The sequence below is a fragment of the Abramis brama genome (assembly GCF_963993115.1).
Source record: "Abramis brama genome assembly, chromosome: 11".
Taxonomy (NCBI): domain Eukaryota; kingdom Metazoa; phylum Chordata; class Actinopteri; order Cypriniformes; family Leuciscidae; genus Abramis; species Abramis brama.
The window spans coordinates 75001-90211 of record NC_139973.1 but is presented as its reverse complement, the minus strand read 5'-3'; the positions used below and the strand labels follow the sequence as shown (position 1 = coordinate 90211).

At 43.3% G+C, this 15211-nt stretch overlaps 1 protein-coding gene across 9 annotated transcripts in view; it reads right to left on the bottom strand.

The window, feature by feature from the left end:
- LOC311092394 (ubiquitin carboxyl-terminal hydrolase 9X-like) overlaps positions 1–15211 on the bottom strand; it is a 74912-nt gene that overhangs the window by 52187 nt on the left and 7514 nt on the right. For all 9 annotated transcript variants that reach the window (XM_084129083.1, XM_084129088.1, XM_084129081.1 and 6 more), the window contains exons 5-12: positions 15027–15106; positions 14546–14658; positions 12986–13204; positions 9896–10011; positions 9551–9802; positions 8826–8964; positions 6508–6660; positions 2173–2277 (exon numbers count right to left, since the gene is read on the bottom strand). In XM_084129083.1, coding sequence (XP_083985209.1) covers positions 2173–2277; positions 6508–6660; positions 8826–8964; positions 9551–9802; positions 9896–10011; positions 12986–13204; positions 14546–14658; positions 15027–15106 — 1177 coding nt within the window. The remainder of the gene's footprint in view (positions 1–2172; positions 2278–6507; positions 6661–8825; positions 8965–9550; positions 9803–9895; positions 10012–12985; positions 13205–14545; positions 14659–15026; positions 15107–15211) is intronic.

Genomic DNA, 15211 nt, shown 5'->3' with positions numbered 1-15211 from the left:
ACCTCTACTGTACTCTACTGTGTCTACCTCTACTGTACTCTACCTCTACTGTACTCTACCTCTACCTCTACTGTACTCTACCTCTACTGTACTCTACTGTGTCTACCTCTACTGTGTCTACCTCTACTGTGTCTACTGTGTCTACCTCTACTGTGTCTACCTCACTCTACTGTACTGTACTGTACTCTACTGTGTCTACCTCACTCTACTGTACTGTGTCTACCTCTACTGTACTCTACCTCTACTCTACCTCTACCTCTACTCTACCTCTACCCTACTCTACCCCTACTGTGTCTACCTCTACTGTGTCTACCTCTACTGTACTCTACCTCTACCTCTACTCTACCTCTACTCTACCTCTACTCTACCTCTACTCTACCTCTACTCTACCTCTACTCTACCTCTACTCTACCTCTACTCTACCCTACTCTACCCTACCCTACTCTACCCCTACTGTGTCTACCTCTACTGTACTCTACCTCTACTGTACTCTACCTCTACTGTACTCTACCTCTACTGTACTCTACCTCTACTGTACTCTACTGCACTCTACTGTGTCTACCTCTACTGTACTCTACCTCTACTGTACTCTACCTCTACTGTACTCTACCTCTACTGTACTCTACCTCTACTGTACTCTACCTCTACTGTACTCTACCTCTACTGTACTCTACCTCTACTGTGTCTACCTCTGCTGTACTCTACTGCACTCTACTGTGTCTACCTCTACTGTACTCTACTGTCTACCTCTACTGTTCCCTACCTCTACTGTACTCTACCGTGTCTACCTCTACTGTTCCCTACCTCTGCTGTACTCTACCTCTACTGTACTCTACCGTGTCTACCTCTACTGCACTCTACCTCTGCTGTACTCTACCTCTACTGTACTCTACTGTGTCTACCTCTACTGTACTCTACTGTGTCTACCTCTACTGTACTCTACCGTGTCTACCTCTACTGTTCCCTACCTCTGCTGTACTCTACCTCTACTGTACTCTACCGTGTCTACCTCTACTGCACTCTACCTCTGCTGTACTCTACCTCTACTGTACTCTACTGTGTCTACCTCTACTGTACTCTACTGTGTCTACCTCTACTGTACTCTACCTCTACTGTTCCCTACCTCTGCTGTACTCTACCTCTACTGTACTCTACCGTGTCTACCTCTACTGCACTCTACCTCTGCTGTACTCTACCTCTACTGTACTCTACTGTACTCTACTGTACTCTACTGCACTCTACTGTGTCTACCTCTACTGTACTCTACTGTCTACCTCTACTGTTCCCTACCTCTACTGTACTCTACCGTGTCTACCTCTACTGTACTCTACCTCTACTGTACTCTACCACACTGGCTCTGGATCTCTACACACTGGCTCTGGATCTCTACACACTGGCTCTGGATCGCTACACACTGGCTCTGGATCTCTACCACACTGGCTCTGGATCGCTACACACTGGCTCTGGATCTCTACACACTGGCTCTGGATCTCTACACACTGGCTCTGGATCGCTACACACTGGCTCTGGATCGCTACACACTGGCTCTGGATCTCTACACACTGGCTCTGGATCTCTACACACTGGCTCTGGATCTCTACACACTGGCTCTGGATCTCTACACACTGGCTCTGGATCGCTACACACTGGCTCTGGATCTCTACCACACTGGCTCTGGATCGCTACACACTGGCTCTGGATCTCTACACACTGGCTCTGGATCTCTACACACTGGCTCTGGATCGCTACACACTGGCTCTGGATCGCTACACACTGGCTCTGGATCTCTACACACTGGCTCTGGATCGCTACACACTGGCTCTGGATCTCTACACACTGGCTCTGGATCTCTACACACTGGCTCTGGATCTCTACACACTGGCTCTGGATCTCTACACACTGGCTCTGGATCTCTACACACTGGCTCTGGATCTCTACACACTGGCTCTGGATCTCTACACACTGGCTCTGGATCTCTACACACTGGCTCTGGATCTCTACACACTGGCTCTGGATCGCTACACACTGGCTCTGGATCTCTACACACTGGCTCTGGATCTCTACACACTGGCTCTGGATCTCTACACACTGGCTCTGGATCGCTACACACTGGCTCTGGATCGCTACACACTGGCTCTGGATTGCTACACACTGCGCGGCGAGCGCCGTTACCTTGAAGCAGTCAAACAGGTGGTCGAGTTGTTCCGGGGAAAAGTCCCACGCCAGCTTGGCCAACAGATCGTGCATGTTCTTGACGATCGCTTCATGTTTGCCAGCCTGAGGAAACAGGACAGAGGAGATCATTCACCACACACACACACACACACACACACACACACACCAGAGTCCTGCACGGGTCCATTTTTGGAGACCCGCCCCCGCCCGTACCCGCAAAGTTCAGCACCAGATCCGACCCGTCACCCGTGATAATATCAAAATTAAATCCGCACCCGCCCAGACCCGTTAATATTCGGCCCGTTACCCGACCCGTGCCCGCGATAAATCACACACAAGCTAAAATCTATTGAGCGGTGGGGACGCGTTCATAGGGTGCGCTGCCAATAACGCACCTAAAAGCTGTCACAAAGAACTGGGAAAAGTAATGATTATTAATATGTCAAATATATCAAGGATACATTTCAATTGTTTATTAATAAACAAGTGTTTTCTGTGTCAAAGTTGAAGTTGACGATGCTGACTGACTCGCGATCTTCGCAGTAGTGAGCGCGCCAGAGAGAAAATCACATTACGGATTGCATAAGCAGAGAGCAGTCTGCTTTCTTTTTCTTTTATTTTTTTTATTGTTTTGTTTAAAAGTAGACATTTCATGATTTCTATTTCTCAGGTCTGTGAGGCAAGTAGCTTATACGCTGAGTTTCGGTTTATTTAAGAGACGAGCCTCAAGTTCACGCGCCCGCGCCACCGTGTCGTGATTATTGCCTGCTATAGCCTATTTACCTCCTATTTATTGAATCCAATAAATTGGTTGATGAAACATTGATTAAAATTAAGATACAATTAATACGAAACGAAATTCACTTTAAAGAAAGGTTTTCTACATAAACTTAATGAAATGTTCAAAATCATGTCTGCCCACTGCATTTGTCTCCCGATATTCGGGATCATCTTATCTTATTCATGCTTTTCACTTTTCATATATTCAACATGAAATTTAAAAAAATATATTATTTTATTTAAACATGAATATGAAACTAAATCGTTTTTAATGACAGGGCTACAACACATACAGTACAGAGAAATTTAATGTCGGAGCATTGCCGGTGAGCATTGTGGAGGGGGAGATAGGCTACGATTTTCGATCATTTATCAATATTATTTTGCTTGATATGCCAATTCTTAATATTTGGTGTTTTTAATGTTTGTTTGAGATCTCTGTGAAAGTTTTAATTGTAGGTTCGTGGCCCTGAGTGTCGCGATTTCGGTTTCATTTCGCATATAGCCTACAGCCCTTATAATCATAGATGACGCCACCGGTTTTTATTTAAAAGAAAGACATATGTATATATGTTTGTATGTAGGCCTATATATGGGCAATTTATATACACAATACTTACTAAAATATAATTAATATCATTTTATTGCATTTGTATTAGTTGTTTGAAGAGTAAAAAAAAAATCGGTAGGTCTTAACACAAGTTCACTACCGGCAAGTCGGTCGGACTAAAAAGGGGGAAAAAAAATAATTGGGTTGGTCCTAAATTGACAGGGTCGGTCGGGTTACTGCAAACAAGAATATTTTTAAGGACGGCCTGACTAAAACACATATTTGCGTATGTGTAATTGTAATTTAGACATACAAATATTGCACATATTTTTCATCCGTTACCCGCCCGCAAGGAGTTCATTATCCGCCCGCATCCCCGCCCGTGAATTTTAGGAATGTCACAATCCACCCGTTTTAGCCACTTTTATGCGGGTACCCGCGTTGCAGGACTCTGACACACACGCACGCACACACGCACACACGCACACACGCACGCGCACGCACACGCACTCTTCCACACACACACTCTTCCACACACACACTCTTCCACACACACACTCTTCCACACACACACTCTTCCACACACACACACTCCAGAAGAAAATAGCGTCACAGTCCAGCTTAAGTAATGAAGGGGGTGGATTGGAATCCACTGCTGCTTCAATGTATTTGTAAGAACTGATTATAATCAAGGTATTAATCAATATTTTTTTTCCTTCTAAATATCACGAGTTGGATGACTTCTCTGGAGATTTTACTTTGCTATAGAAGTTACCAGTGTGATTACTGAAATGTTATTTTCATGTATTCTTTAATGTCAGTATTTGATATTTGAATGTAGTAACAGTGCTTGCCTATTTACTATTTACATTCCTTGTCCATTGCTTCCAGAAATTAAATAGGGACTGGTTTTGTGTTTGAGAAAGGTCTTCAACATGTTAAAACACACAGGCGTCACACAGGGGTCATTGAAGTCTATAGTTTAAGGGACCATTTGTCAGTTAAATCCTATAGTTTCCATTTAGACTAAAGTGTCCTATCCTGAGAGAAAGAACTTGTTATCTTGATGTTTTGAGACGAGACTCCTGTTTATAGTTAGAGCCTGGCCAAATCCAACCTTGGAAAAGATGTGTGTCGGTGTGTGTGTGTCTGTGTGTGTGTTAGTCTTCTTGGTTACAGGTTAAGGAACCACTGGCATTATTGGAGATTGACTGAGTTGTTGTTCGGGACATGCTGGCACCCAGCAACCCAAATCTGAGACCTGGAAGGTCACGACGTGCCTAACTTCAGGGTCCGAGTGTCAGCGGCATAATCTATGGAGATATGCTTCTGTCTATCTGTATATGTGTGGAAAATTACTATGTTTATCGATTTCTTGGCCAATCAGAATCATTCAGCCTGTAAGTAATGACGTAGCTTAGACCTTGGAAATGGTATAAACTGCTGTGATCTGTAACTGTAAGCGGGGCGGCCTACGAACTCCTGTGTGAGTCTTGAAGCTGAACTTCTGCTGATGAAACTGCAAATTATCTTCAGTAAAACTTTTCTTCAATTTTTTATAATTCTGACTCCGGGTCTTCTTTTCAAACATCTGGTCCATGGGTCCTGAAGTGTTAACCCCTAACAGTAAGTTCAGTGATGGTTAATTTTTGTTGTAAAAAAGTTTGCATCACGGTTCTTGACAAAACCGTGATGTCATCGTCCAGCTCAGTTCAGTTCTCATATAATGTTGTCAGTGCAGGAGATCAATAATATTGTTGAATATTAAATTAAATGTCCTCAACTAAGCAAGACAAAAGCCAAAGGCGACAGAGGAACTAAAGCTCCATCAGTGACAGAATGGAGGAAAACCCTCGTGAGAAACTCAGTCTCAGTTCTCCTCTGGCCAACGAGCCAGCAGTGTGTGATTATGATTCAGGCAGCATTACAGGTCAGAGGTAGCCTGGTAATACCAGACTCTGCTACTTCGCTTTGCTTCGGAGAGAGAGTCTGGAGTTCCGTAATAGAAAAGCGTTTTCTTTACCGCCTGGGGGCGCTAGTCTGAAGCTTAAAATCATTGGTTACCCGTAAGCCAATCACATAACGTTTGGTTATGGCGTGTGTTATGCGCATGCTCAGCCGCATCTAACTTCCACTGTAAACACATGTATGATGCGAAAACAAAACCATCGAGCAAAATACCGGAGTGAACATGGCTGTGAACGACTTTTGCAGATTATGTGAAGTAAATCTACGCATCCACGGTACAATCAGCGTCTACGTCACGGCTCTCAGCCCGCCCTCTGATTGTTGATTGGCCGGCTGTTTTCAGGCCGGAGGAAAACGGAAAGCTTTGACACAAGTATGAAGTCTGACGTAGTTAGGCTAGGTCAGAGGTCAGACTGGATCAGAACATTCAGAACATTATCCAGTTCCTCTGGTCTGGCAGCAGGAGAGAGTTGCGTCAGGGACAAAGGCCACCAGGGGAAGTTTTCCCAGCAGCATCAGCAACAGTTTAACCAGTTAAATCCAGCTTTAATGTTGTTTATGTGTCTATGTGGTGTTATTAATACGCTTTAAGACAAAGCATGTGTAAATTCATAAGTCGACACCATTGCTGAGTATTTTCTCCTTTAAACTGCAGTGAACCAAAGACAGTCTCAAAAACACGCTTTGAAATCGCTGGTGTTTCTGACGTCACAAACTACCTTGTAACCAATCAGATCAACGTGTGATCGTCAACCAGTGGATCTCTGAGCTGAGTGAGTGAGGGGAGGCGGGGCTCATTTGCATATTCATAGAACCGCGTATACTAAATGAGGCAAGGGGGTCGAGTTACATTCAAGCTAAGGCATGAATTTTTTTCCAAGGAAAAAGTTTAAATATGTAATTTTGGTGATTAAAGATGAGTTTTACGGGATAAACTGATTGACTACAGGGGGACATTAACTGTAGTGAGTTATAGTCAGGTGTTCTGTCACACTACTGATGGATGCATGATAGCGTTAGCATTAGGCTCATACCTGAGCCGCCCAGATGCTGTCCAGGTCCTGCAGGGTCAGAGCTTTCTCCTTAATGACGAAGCGCAGGATCTTCTCCAGCTTCTCCACGTACTGCGGCTGGTGAAGACTGTCTCTCAGCACGATGGACAGGATGTGGTTCTGCTGAATCCACTCCTGACACACACAACACACATCATGAGCACTTCCTGTAGCATCACACGAAGTGTAACACACACACACACACACACACACACGCACACACTCTACTCTACTAGACACCAGGAACAGTGGGTGCGTCTCAAATCGCAAAATCCTTCCAGTGCACTGGAACGTTCACTACCTAAAAAGTCCCATAATGCACTGTGAAAACCAGGAAGCATCAATGCTCATAATGTTCCCTTAACAAAAATACTGAAGCGTGAAACATAAATCGTGCAATACACTTCACGACGTGAAAGATGCTTTAAAACAAACAAACAAACCATATTTTAATTATATTTCAGCATAAACATACACTGATAGACAGGCAGTGAACATAGTCTTACTACAATTAATAATTAATTTACCACTGAAAGTTATATGTAACATCAATGTTAAGCTTCACCGCTGGCTTGATCACAGATCTGAACTGGTTTCAGTTCATCAATGCTGTGAACACAGGCTAAGACTGGTCTCTTTTTACAGAAGACAACAGTTATAGAAGTTTAGGGTTACTGTAAAACAAATGTAGTGAACTAAACATTTTTATTTCATACAAAATACATATTTTACAAAATAATTTGGACTCTAAAATGGCTAGAAAATCAAAGCCATACGTCGAACTGATTTGTGTTCCAATTTTGAAGTTGACATCACAGAAATTGAGCTGATTTAAAGTACCGTTCCCATGTCCAACTTCACAACGGTTTTCACATGATGAGTGTTTACGCTTTCAAACGATTCCTATTTTACGATTACATTTACATTTAATCACTTAGCAGACGCTTTTATCCAAAGCGACTTACAAATGAGAACAATAGAAGCAGTGAAACTAACAATAGGACAATAAGTGCTATGACCCTTCCCAGTGTAGTCTAACGCAGTATATGTAATGTAATATGTAATAATATGTAATTTTTTTTTTAGATAGATAGATATAGAAGAGAAGAGAAGAGAAGAGAAGAGGTGTTAGTATTAATGTATCAAGTGTTGCTGAAAAAGATGCGTCTTTAGTCGTTTCTTGAAAATGGAAGATTTTCGATGATTACTTAAATGATGATTCCTTAAATATGTGCTATAATAGCTAACCCTCCCGCTCCCGGGACACTGAGAGCTAAAGGCTAACCGCAGACAGGCTTCAGTCCCGCAGGCGATCATGAACACCGCACAGGGACCGGGGACACTGAGAGCTAAAGGCTAACCGCAGACAGGCACAGGGACCGAGGACACTGAGAGCTAAAGGCTAACCGCAGACAGGCACTGGGGCCGGGGACACTGAGAGCTAAAGGCTAACCGCAGACAGGCACTGGGGCCGAGGACAGTGAGAGCTAAAGGCTAACCGCAGACAGGCACTGGGGCCGAGGACACTGAGAGCTAAAGGCTAACCGCAGACAGGCACTGGGGCCGGGGACACTGAGAGCTAAAGGCTAACCGCAGACAGGCACAGGGACCGAGGACACTGAGAGCTAAAGGCTAACCGCAGACAGGCACTGGGGCCGGGGACACTGAGAGCTAAAGGCTAACCGCAGACAGGCACTGGGGCCGAGGACACTGAGAGCTAAAGGCTAACCGCAGACAGGCACTGGGGCCGGGGACACTGAGAGCTAAAGGCTAACCGCAGACAGGCACTGGGGCCGGGGACACTGAGAGCTAAAGGCTAACCGCAGACAGGCACTGGGGCCGGGGACACTGAGAGCTAAAGGCAAACCGCAGACAGGCTTCAGTCCCGCAGGCGATCATGAACACCGCACAGGGACCGGGGACACTGAGAGCTAAAGGCTAACCGCAGACAGGCACAGGGACCGGGGACACTGAGAGCTAAAGGCTAATCGCAGACAGGCACAGGGACCGGGGACACTGAGAGCTAAAGGCTAACCGCAGACAGGCACAGGGGCCGGGGACACTGAGAGCTAAAGGCTAACCGCAGACAGGCACTGGGGCTGGGGACACTGAGAGCTAAAGGCTAACCGCAGACAGGCACAGGGGCCGGGGACACTGAGAGCTAAAGGCTAACCGCAGACAGGCACAGGGACCGGGGACACTGAGAGCTAAAGGCTAACCGCAGACAGGCACAGGGACCGGGGACACTGGGATCAGACTGAGACGCACCCGATGACTGAGTGATTGACAGGGAATCTTACGGCCATGCGCTCGGCTGTCAGCCACTCCTCTTCCTCAGGGTTCCCGTGCCGGTGTGTGTAGTACGACACGCTCGAGATCACCTTGTTCACTTCATTCAGCGCGTTCATTTTCCCATTAAACGAGGAGATCTGCAACAGCCTGTAGACGAGAGAACACACTCCATAAACTTCACTGGCAGAGCGTGAACGTTCACAGAACACACAGTGCGCATAACATCAACCGTTATGTATAGTAATAATATAAAGAATATATTTATATAAATAATTTAGTAATGAATAGTATAAATATAAACCACATAACAGTATTTATTTATAATGTGGAATAACTGTATTTATATGCAGCCAATTACCATGTGCAATATCATTATTAATATCCTGCTTTCAAAACTCTTTTTAGTGTTATATTTTAATGCACGTTGTAGCATTTTTATTATTATATTTTTATGAGCTAGTGGAACAGAATTTCGTTCATATGTGCACTCTAAATATACAGTTGAAAGACAATAAAAAACTCTCTCTCAATCAATCAATCAATCAATCAATCAATCAATCTATCTATCTATCTATCTATCTATCTATCTATCTATCTATCTATCAATATCTGTCTGTCTATCTATCTCTATCTATCTATCTCTCCATTTCTCTATCTCTCTATCCATCCATCCATCCATCCATCCATCCATCTATCTATCCATCTATCTATCCAGTGTGATGGGACGGCTTACCTAAGGATCATCTTTAACCGGAATATTTCCAAGTTCTTGACGGTCTCCTCTTGACCAGGAACTCTAGACGCCAGGTTCTTCAAGGACTTGATGATCATGGACAGAGCGTCGTTCTTGGCCTCGTTCTTGGCCTCCTTCTTCAGCTCCTCGTCTGTGAGGTTCTCCAGAAACTGCGGAACCATCTCGATTATGGGTGAGAAGAACTTCTTCACCGTGTGCAAAGTCAAGAACTCGTAACATTGGCCGAAAGGTCTGGAAGACAAACCGAGAAACAGCGAGGCTCAGAAGCAGGAACGAGAGAGCCGTCAGGTCTGTGATGTCAGAGATGGAGGTGGACGAACTTACTTGATGAGAGCTGCGATTATCTGCACGTTGAGAGCCTGGACGCTCATGAAGCGATCGTGAAGAATCTGGAACCCGTTCAATGTGCCAAATTTATTGACGAGGTCCACCAGCCAGCCCTGAGCCACACACACACGACCAGGTCACGACCCCACACACACACACACTGCATCTGGACAATTATCATTACTCGTTTTCCTTCAACAGACACTAGCTGCCTTTCCATCCAAAGATGCAAATTTAACTTAGGAATATTGGAGAAAACATGTGCGAATAAAGCAGCGTTTCCATCCCATGTGTTCAAGGGAACAAAACCATCACTAAATATCAGTAATAAGTTTCTGCAGTCGGCTGTTTCTCCCTCCATCATAAACGAGTGTGTCTCGAGCGTCAGACGAACACAGTAAACGCTGTCGTGTTCTCTAGCGTTCGGGAACACTTGCCCATGAGGAGGTTCACTTGTGTTTCACAGACAAACATTTGATTTTAAAGTCACCATGACATCAAAATGGATAATTCTTGTTTTTCTTAATGGAATATTGCAGTGTTTATTCTAAATGATTTATGGGTGTACAATATTATTGTGTTAATAATCTTGAATCAGAATAAGTTCCTCTTGCAGCATCTCTTCTATTCTCTGATGATGAGGGCGGGGTAATCTGTCACTCACATGAGATCAGCCAATAGCAAACCATCCAATCAATTCCCCACAGACACAATCAAGCCCCGCCCACATCTGGTCTTGTTCCAGAAGCGTTTCACTCGATATACAGCATTATAGGAGAACGACTAGGGCAATTTATATTTCATGACGAGTTTAAACCAAGCGGCAACATTCTAATCTGAAAAATGAAGCCTACCCGGAAGTGCGAAAAACTGCAATACATCGAAAATCCGCTAGAGGCAGGTCCCAAAAGGGAGCAAATGTCCATAGATCCCATGTTAAAATGTCCGTTTTCACAGCATAAATTCATGCTTTTACAGGTTGGTCCCATGGACTTTTATTGTATTTTTCGACAGCTTCCGAGTGCCTGACAACTGTGAGGGGGATGATTTTTTTCTAACTCGTTAGTTTAGATCGTATTTAGATCTAAAATGTATGACAAATAAGGCCGTGGTTAACTTTGATTGACAGCTTGATTGACAGCTTAGGCTGCGCCAAGGAGAATGACAACATAAGAAGCGCCATTTTTTAACACAGTTGAAATATAATACTACTGTTTCTGTATCATGAAATGTAGTTTTAAGAGTTTTTCAGGCGAGAATGGAGTTGTTTAAAGCTCAAATCTGTGGTTTATTTATAAAGATTTATGGAAATTTTATCCAGTTGTGAGATCCAGCGATGACCGGGCGCTCGGCGTCATGTACCCCGCCTGGAGCAGCCTTTCCTCGGCTCGTCGTTCTGGCGTTTGCCGCGGACTCTGGCGTCTCTGTAGTGGTTAAACATGAGATATAATTCGTCTTGTCTATATCTAACGGGCGATCTTTGGTCTCGTGAATCTATAATTTGTTCCCTGGCCAATCGTTTTTGGCTGAGGGGAAGTTTCATAACTTTATAAGCTATTTAACTTTACCGTTGTATGGTTAGACTAGAGCGCTTTGTATGTTTGACTGAATTGATTGCTTTATTTGTATAGCTTCTTGTAACTTTTACTTATACTTTTATAATGGCTAATATTGATAAAACTGAAATTTAACAAAAAGAGACTGGGTTGAGTTTTGTCATTTTAAATTTTAATACAACGAAGATGATCTGTAATGTTGTTTACTGCAACATCTGTTGTTTACTACAAATGCACATATATCCTGGACCATATTAAAAATTTTAATATTTTTATATTATATTTAAAACGAAAAGAGGCAGGTTTGTGTTTTATATTTCGTTTTGTTATAAATAGGCTAAAGTTATGTGCAGTGAATATAATCAATACGCGTTGCCTGAACCACATTTGTGTGGCTATAATGTTTAAGATTTCTTTAAATGAAAACGAAAAGAGTTAGTATGGTGTTTTATAACATATTTCGTTGCCTAAAATATACACAGAGATAACCGGAGTAGCAGAGCGAGCTGTGTGACGCGCGCTGCGTCCTTTACCCATATATGGATTGGCCAGAAGGTGGGCGGGGTTAGTATTTCCCAAGATTTTCCAAGATGGCGCCGCCCATACCCCCCATAAACGGCTTCAAAAGCGTTCTTCAGAAAGTCTATTGGTCACAGACGCCACAGACGCTTTGTCCATATTTTTTACAGTCTATGGTTTAAACTAGGGCTGCACGATATTGAAGAAAAATGCGATATGCCATAACTCTAATAATGCGATATTTGATATGCGATACGATAATGCTTAAAGTGTGTAAAATAAACTTAAATTATCTTTAAAATAGATTTAAAATGATATAACCAACATACGTGTTTAACATTCTTTTTGTGACGAGAACACACCCCTAACCTTCTGCCAGTGAACATCAGTGTTTTACTGTACATCAGAAGTGTTGTTCTAACATCAGTGTAAACCTCGGGGTTCAGGGGTTCAGGGTTCAGGTTATCCTACATTAGGGTTATTAACAACAGAAACTGAATAATCAAATGTAAAATAAACACTGCTTAGTTTTCACTGTATGAATTAAATATATCCTGATTCTTATTAAAGCGACAGAAGTTCTTCAGCCGAGAGCGAGTGAGTTTCTCTGTCTTTAGTTCATGACTCCAGTTATTGCAAGCCGCTGCGATATGCATATGCGATATTTTGATATTTTGTGCAGCCCTAATTTAATTTAAATTTAAAACAATTCTTGTGCATCTTCCTGTCCGAACACAAATGCCTGTGCGTGGGGAATATTGCATTTATACCCATTATATCTTTCCTGTAGCTCAAACAGTAGAGCACTGGCGCTTGCAACGCCAAGGTCATGGGTTCGATTCCCAGGGAAAGCAAGAACTGATAAGAATGTAAATGTGTACCCTGTATTGTAAGTCGCTTTAGATAAAAGCGTCTGCCAAATGCATAAATGTAAATGCCCTGCTTCACTGACTGGCTGATCAGAGAGAGACAGGTTCACACTCAGGTGAGAGCGAGAGATGAAGCAGTGCACCTTGGGAGAGCGCGGGTCGGGCGGCCGGGCGAACAGCTCATCGTCGGCGAGCTGCGCTCCTGTAGGGACGCTCTCAGACGGGCGTGTGCCGTTGTAAATGTGGAACTTGCAGTGCGGGTTGGTGGCCATGGAGAGCAGCTCGAGCAGAGGGAACCAGTCCTGAGCCAGCTTGACCACGCAGAGCTCCATCAGCCGGTGCGTGTTGTTGATGATGCACCTCTGGAACGAGACGTCAGACTCATGAAGACTTAACTATGCCTTCGTGGACGAATTAGGGCATGGAGGTCTCAGGTGTGATCCAAACAAAATTTTTAAAAATAAATGTTATATCACTATCTTCGATAAAATAAAAAATTGAATTTTTGAATTTATTTACCTCTAAAAGTTCCATATTTTCTAAGTAAATTCTGCTTATTTTTTATGTTATATTTAATATTTCTTTAACTTCAGTAAAAAAAAATCATTCCAGTAATTTCAGAGAGACAAAACCTAAAAATGTGGTGTCGTGTGTTGGTATAAAAATAACAAAAAAGCAATAATATCAATAGCCACTAGATGGCTGTAGAACTCGATGGCTGCATACAGGCTGAACTCTATAAGCCATTGTTATAATGAATTTAACCTCAAATCTATGATTTTATCACAAGTTAAAATTGTAATAAAAAAAATTAAAAAAACATCTTTGTTGGGTGAGACTATACAAAGATGCAAAAATATGCTTAGACAAATCAGACTATGCTATAAAGAAAAGACAAAGTAGTAGATCATTTATCATTTATCAAACTAAAAAAACATAAAATTTCAACAACTCAAAAAGTAAATGGTCCCAAACAGGAAGAAGAATAAGCCAGTATGGTATGATCTGCATTGTGGTGGATTTATTATTCGACAAATAAAAAATAAAATGCTCTGAATTAGTTCTTCCCACTCGTTCCCATGGGTGCCCATTTCTGTCCACAAATTCAGAATTAAGGAGGTTTTTTTTCAACCACTTAACATTGTAGAATCGAGTGTTCAGGGGCAAACTGAGGAGAAGTAGCCAAGCCTTGCACCGCTCAGATTCAGGGTCAGGGTAATAGGGTAATAGGGTTAGGGTCAGGGTAATAGGGTCAGGGTAATAGGGTTAGGGTAGATCAGGTCAGGTCAGGTCAGGGTAGGTCAGGTCAGGTCAGGTCAGGGTAATAGGGTCAGGTCAGGTCAGGGTAATAGGGTCAGGGTAGATCAGGTCAGGTCAGGTCAGGGTAATAGGGTCAGGTCAGGGTCAGGGTAATAGGGTCAGGGTAATAGGGTCAGGTCAGGTCAGGGTCAGGGTAATAGGGTCAGGTCAGGTCAGGGTCAGGGTAATAGGGTCAGGGTTAGGGTCAGGGTCAGGGTAATAGGGTCAGGGTAATAGGGTCAGGTCAGGGTCAGGGTAATAGGGTCAGGGTAATAGGGTTAGGGTCAGGGTTAGGGTCAGGGTAATAGGGTCAGGGTTATAGGGTCAGGGTAATAGGGTCAGGGTAATAGGGTCAGGTCAGGTCAGGGTTAAAAGCTTAGATCAGAGATCGATCACAGACTCACGTGGATTTCAAACTTCCAGCCGCTCACGGCCTCATCCGTCAGGATCTTTGTGAATGAGATGGTCAGGCCGTCGCGGAAGAACCTCTGACAGGCCTCACACTTCACGTCCAGCCCTTCACACACACACACACACACACACACACACACACACACACACACACACATCAGGTCAGACACATACTTGTGTGATGTCATTCATGCTGCTTACAGTGGAATCCTTTTACTTGGAATAGTATATAAAGTTATACAAAAATTGATAATAAAAATAGGTGCATATGATTTACTGTAATGCTGTGAAAACTAATAATATTTAATAATTAATTAATTAATTATAATACAATATAACTGCCATTTAATTTCCCTTATTTGGCTGGTAAAAAGTGATTCATTTAAAGTGCAAAATGACTGCGGTTATCGAATGATTAATGCAGTTAGATTGAATATCCACGATCATATGAATGATGTGTCTCAGACGTCTGACCTTTTTTGCTGAGCTCTATCGCCGCTTCCAGCAGAACCTCCAGCTCTCCTTTGGGCAGAACCGGAACCACCCAGCGCGGCCTGGCCCACAGGAACACACGTTACCTCACGACTGACACACACACACACACACACACACACACACACACACACACACATTCTTGTACATCTATCTTTATGAGGACA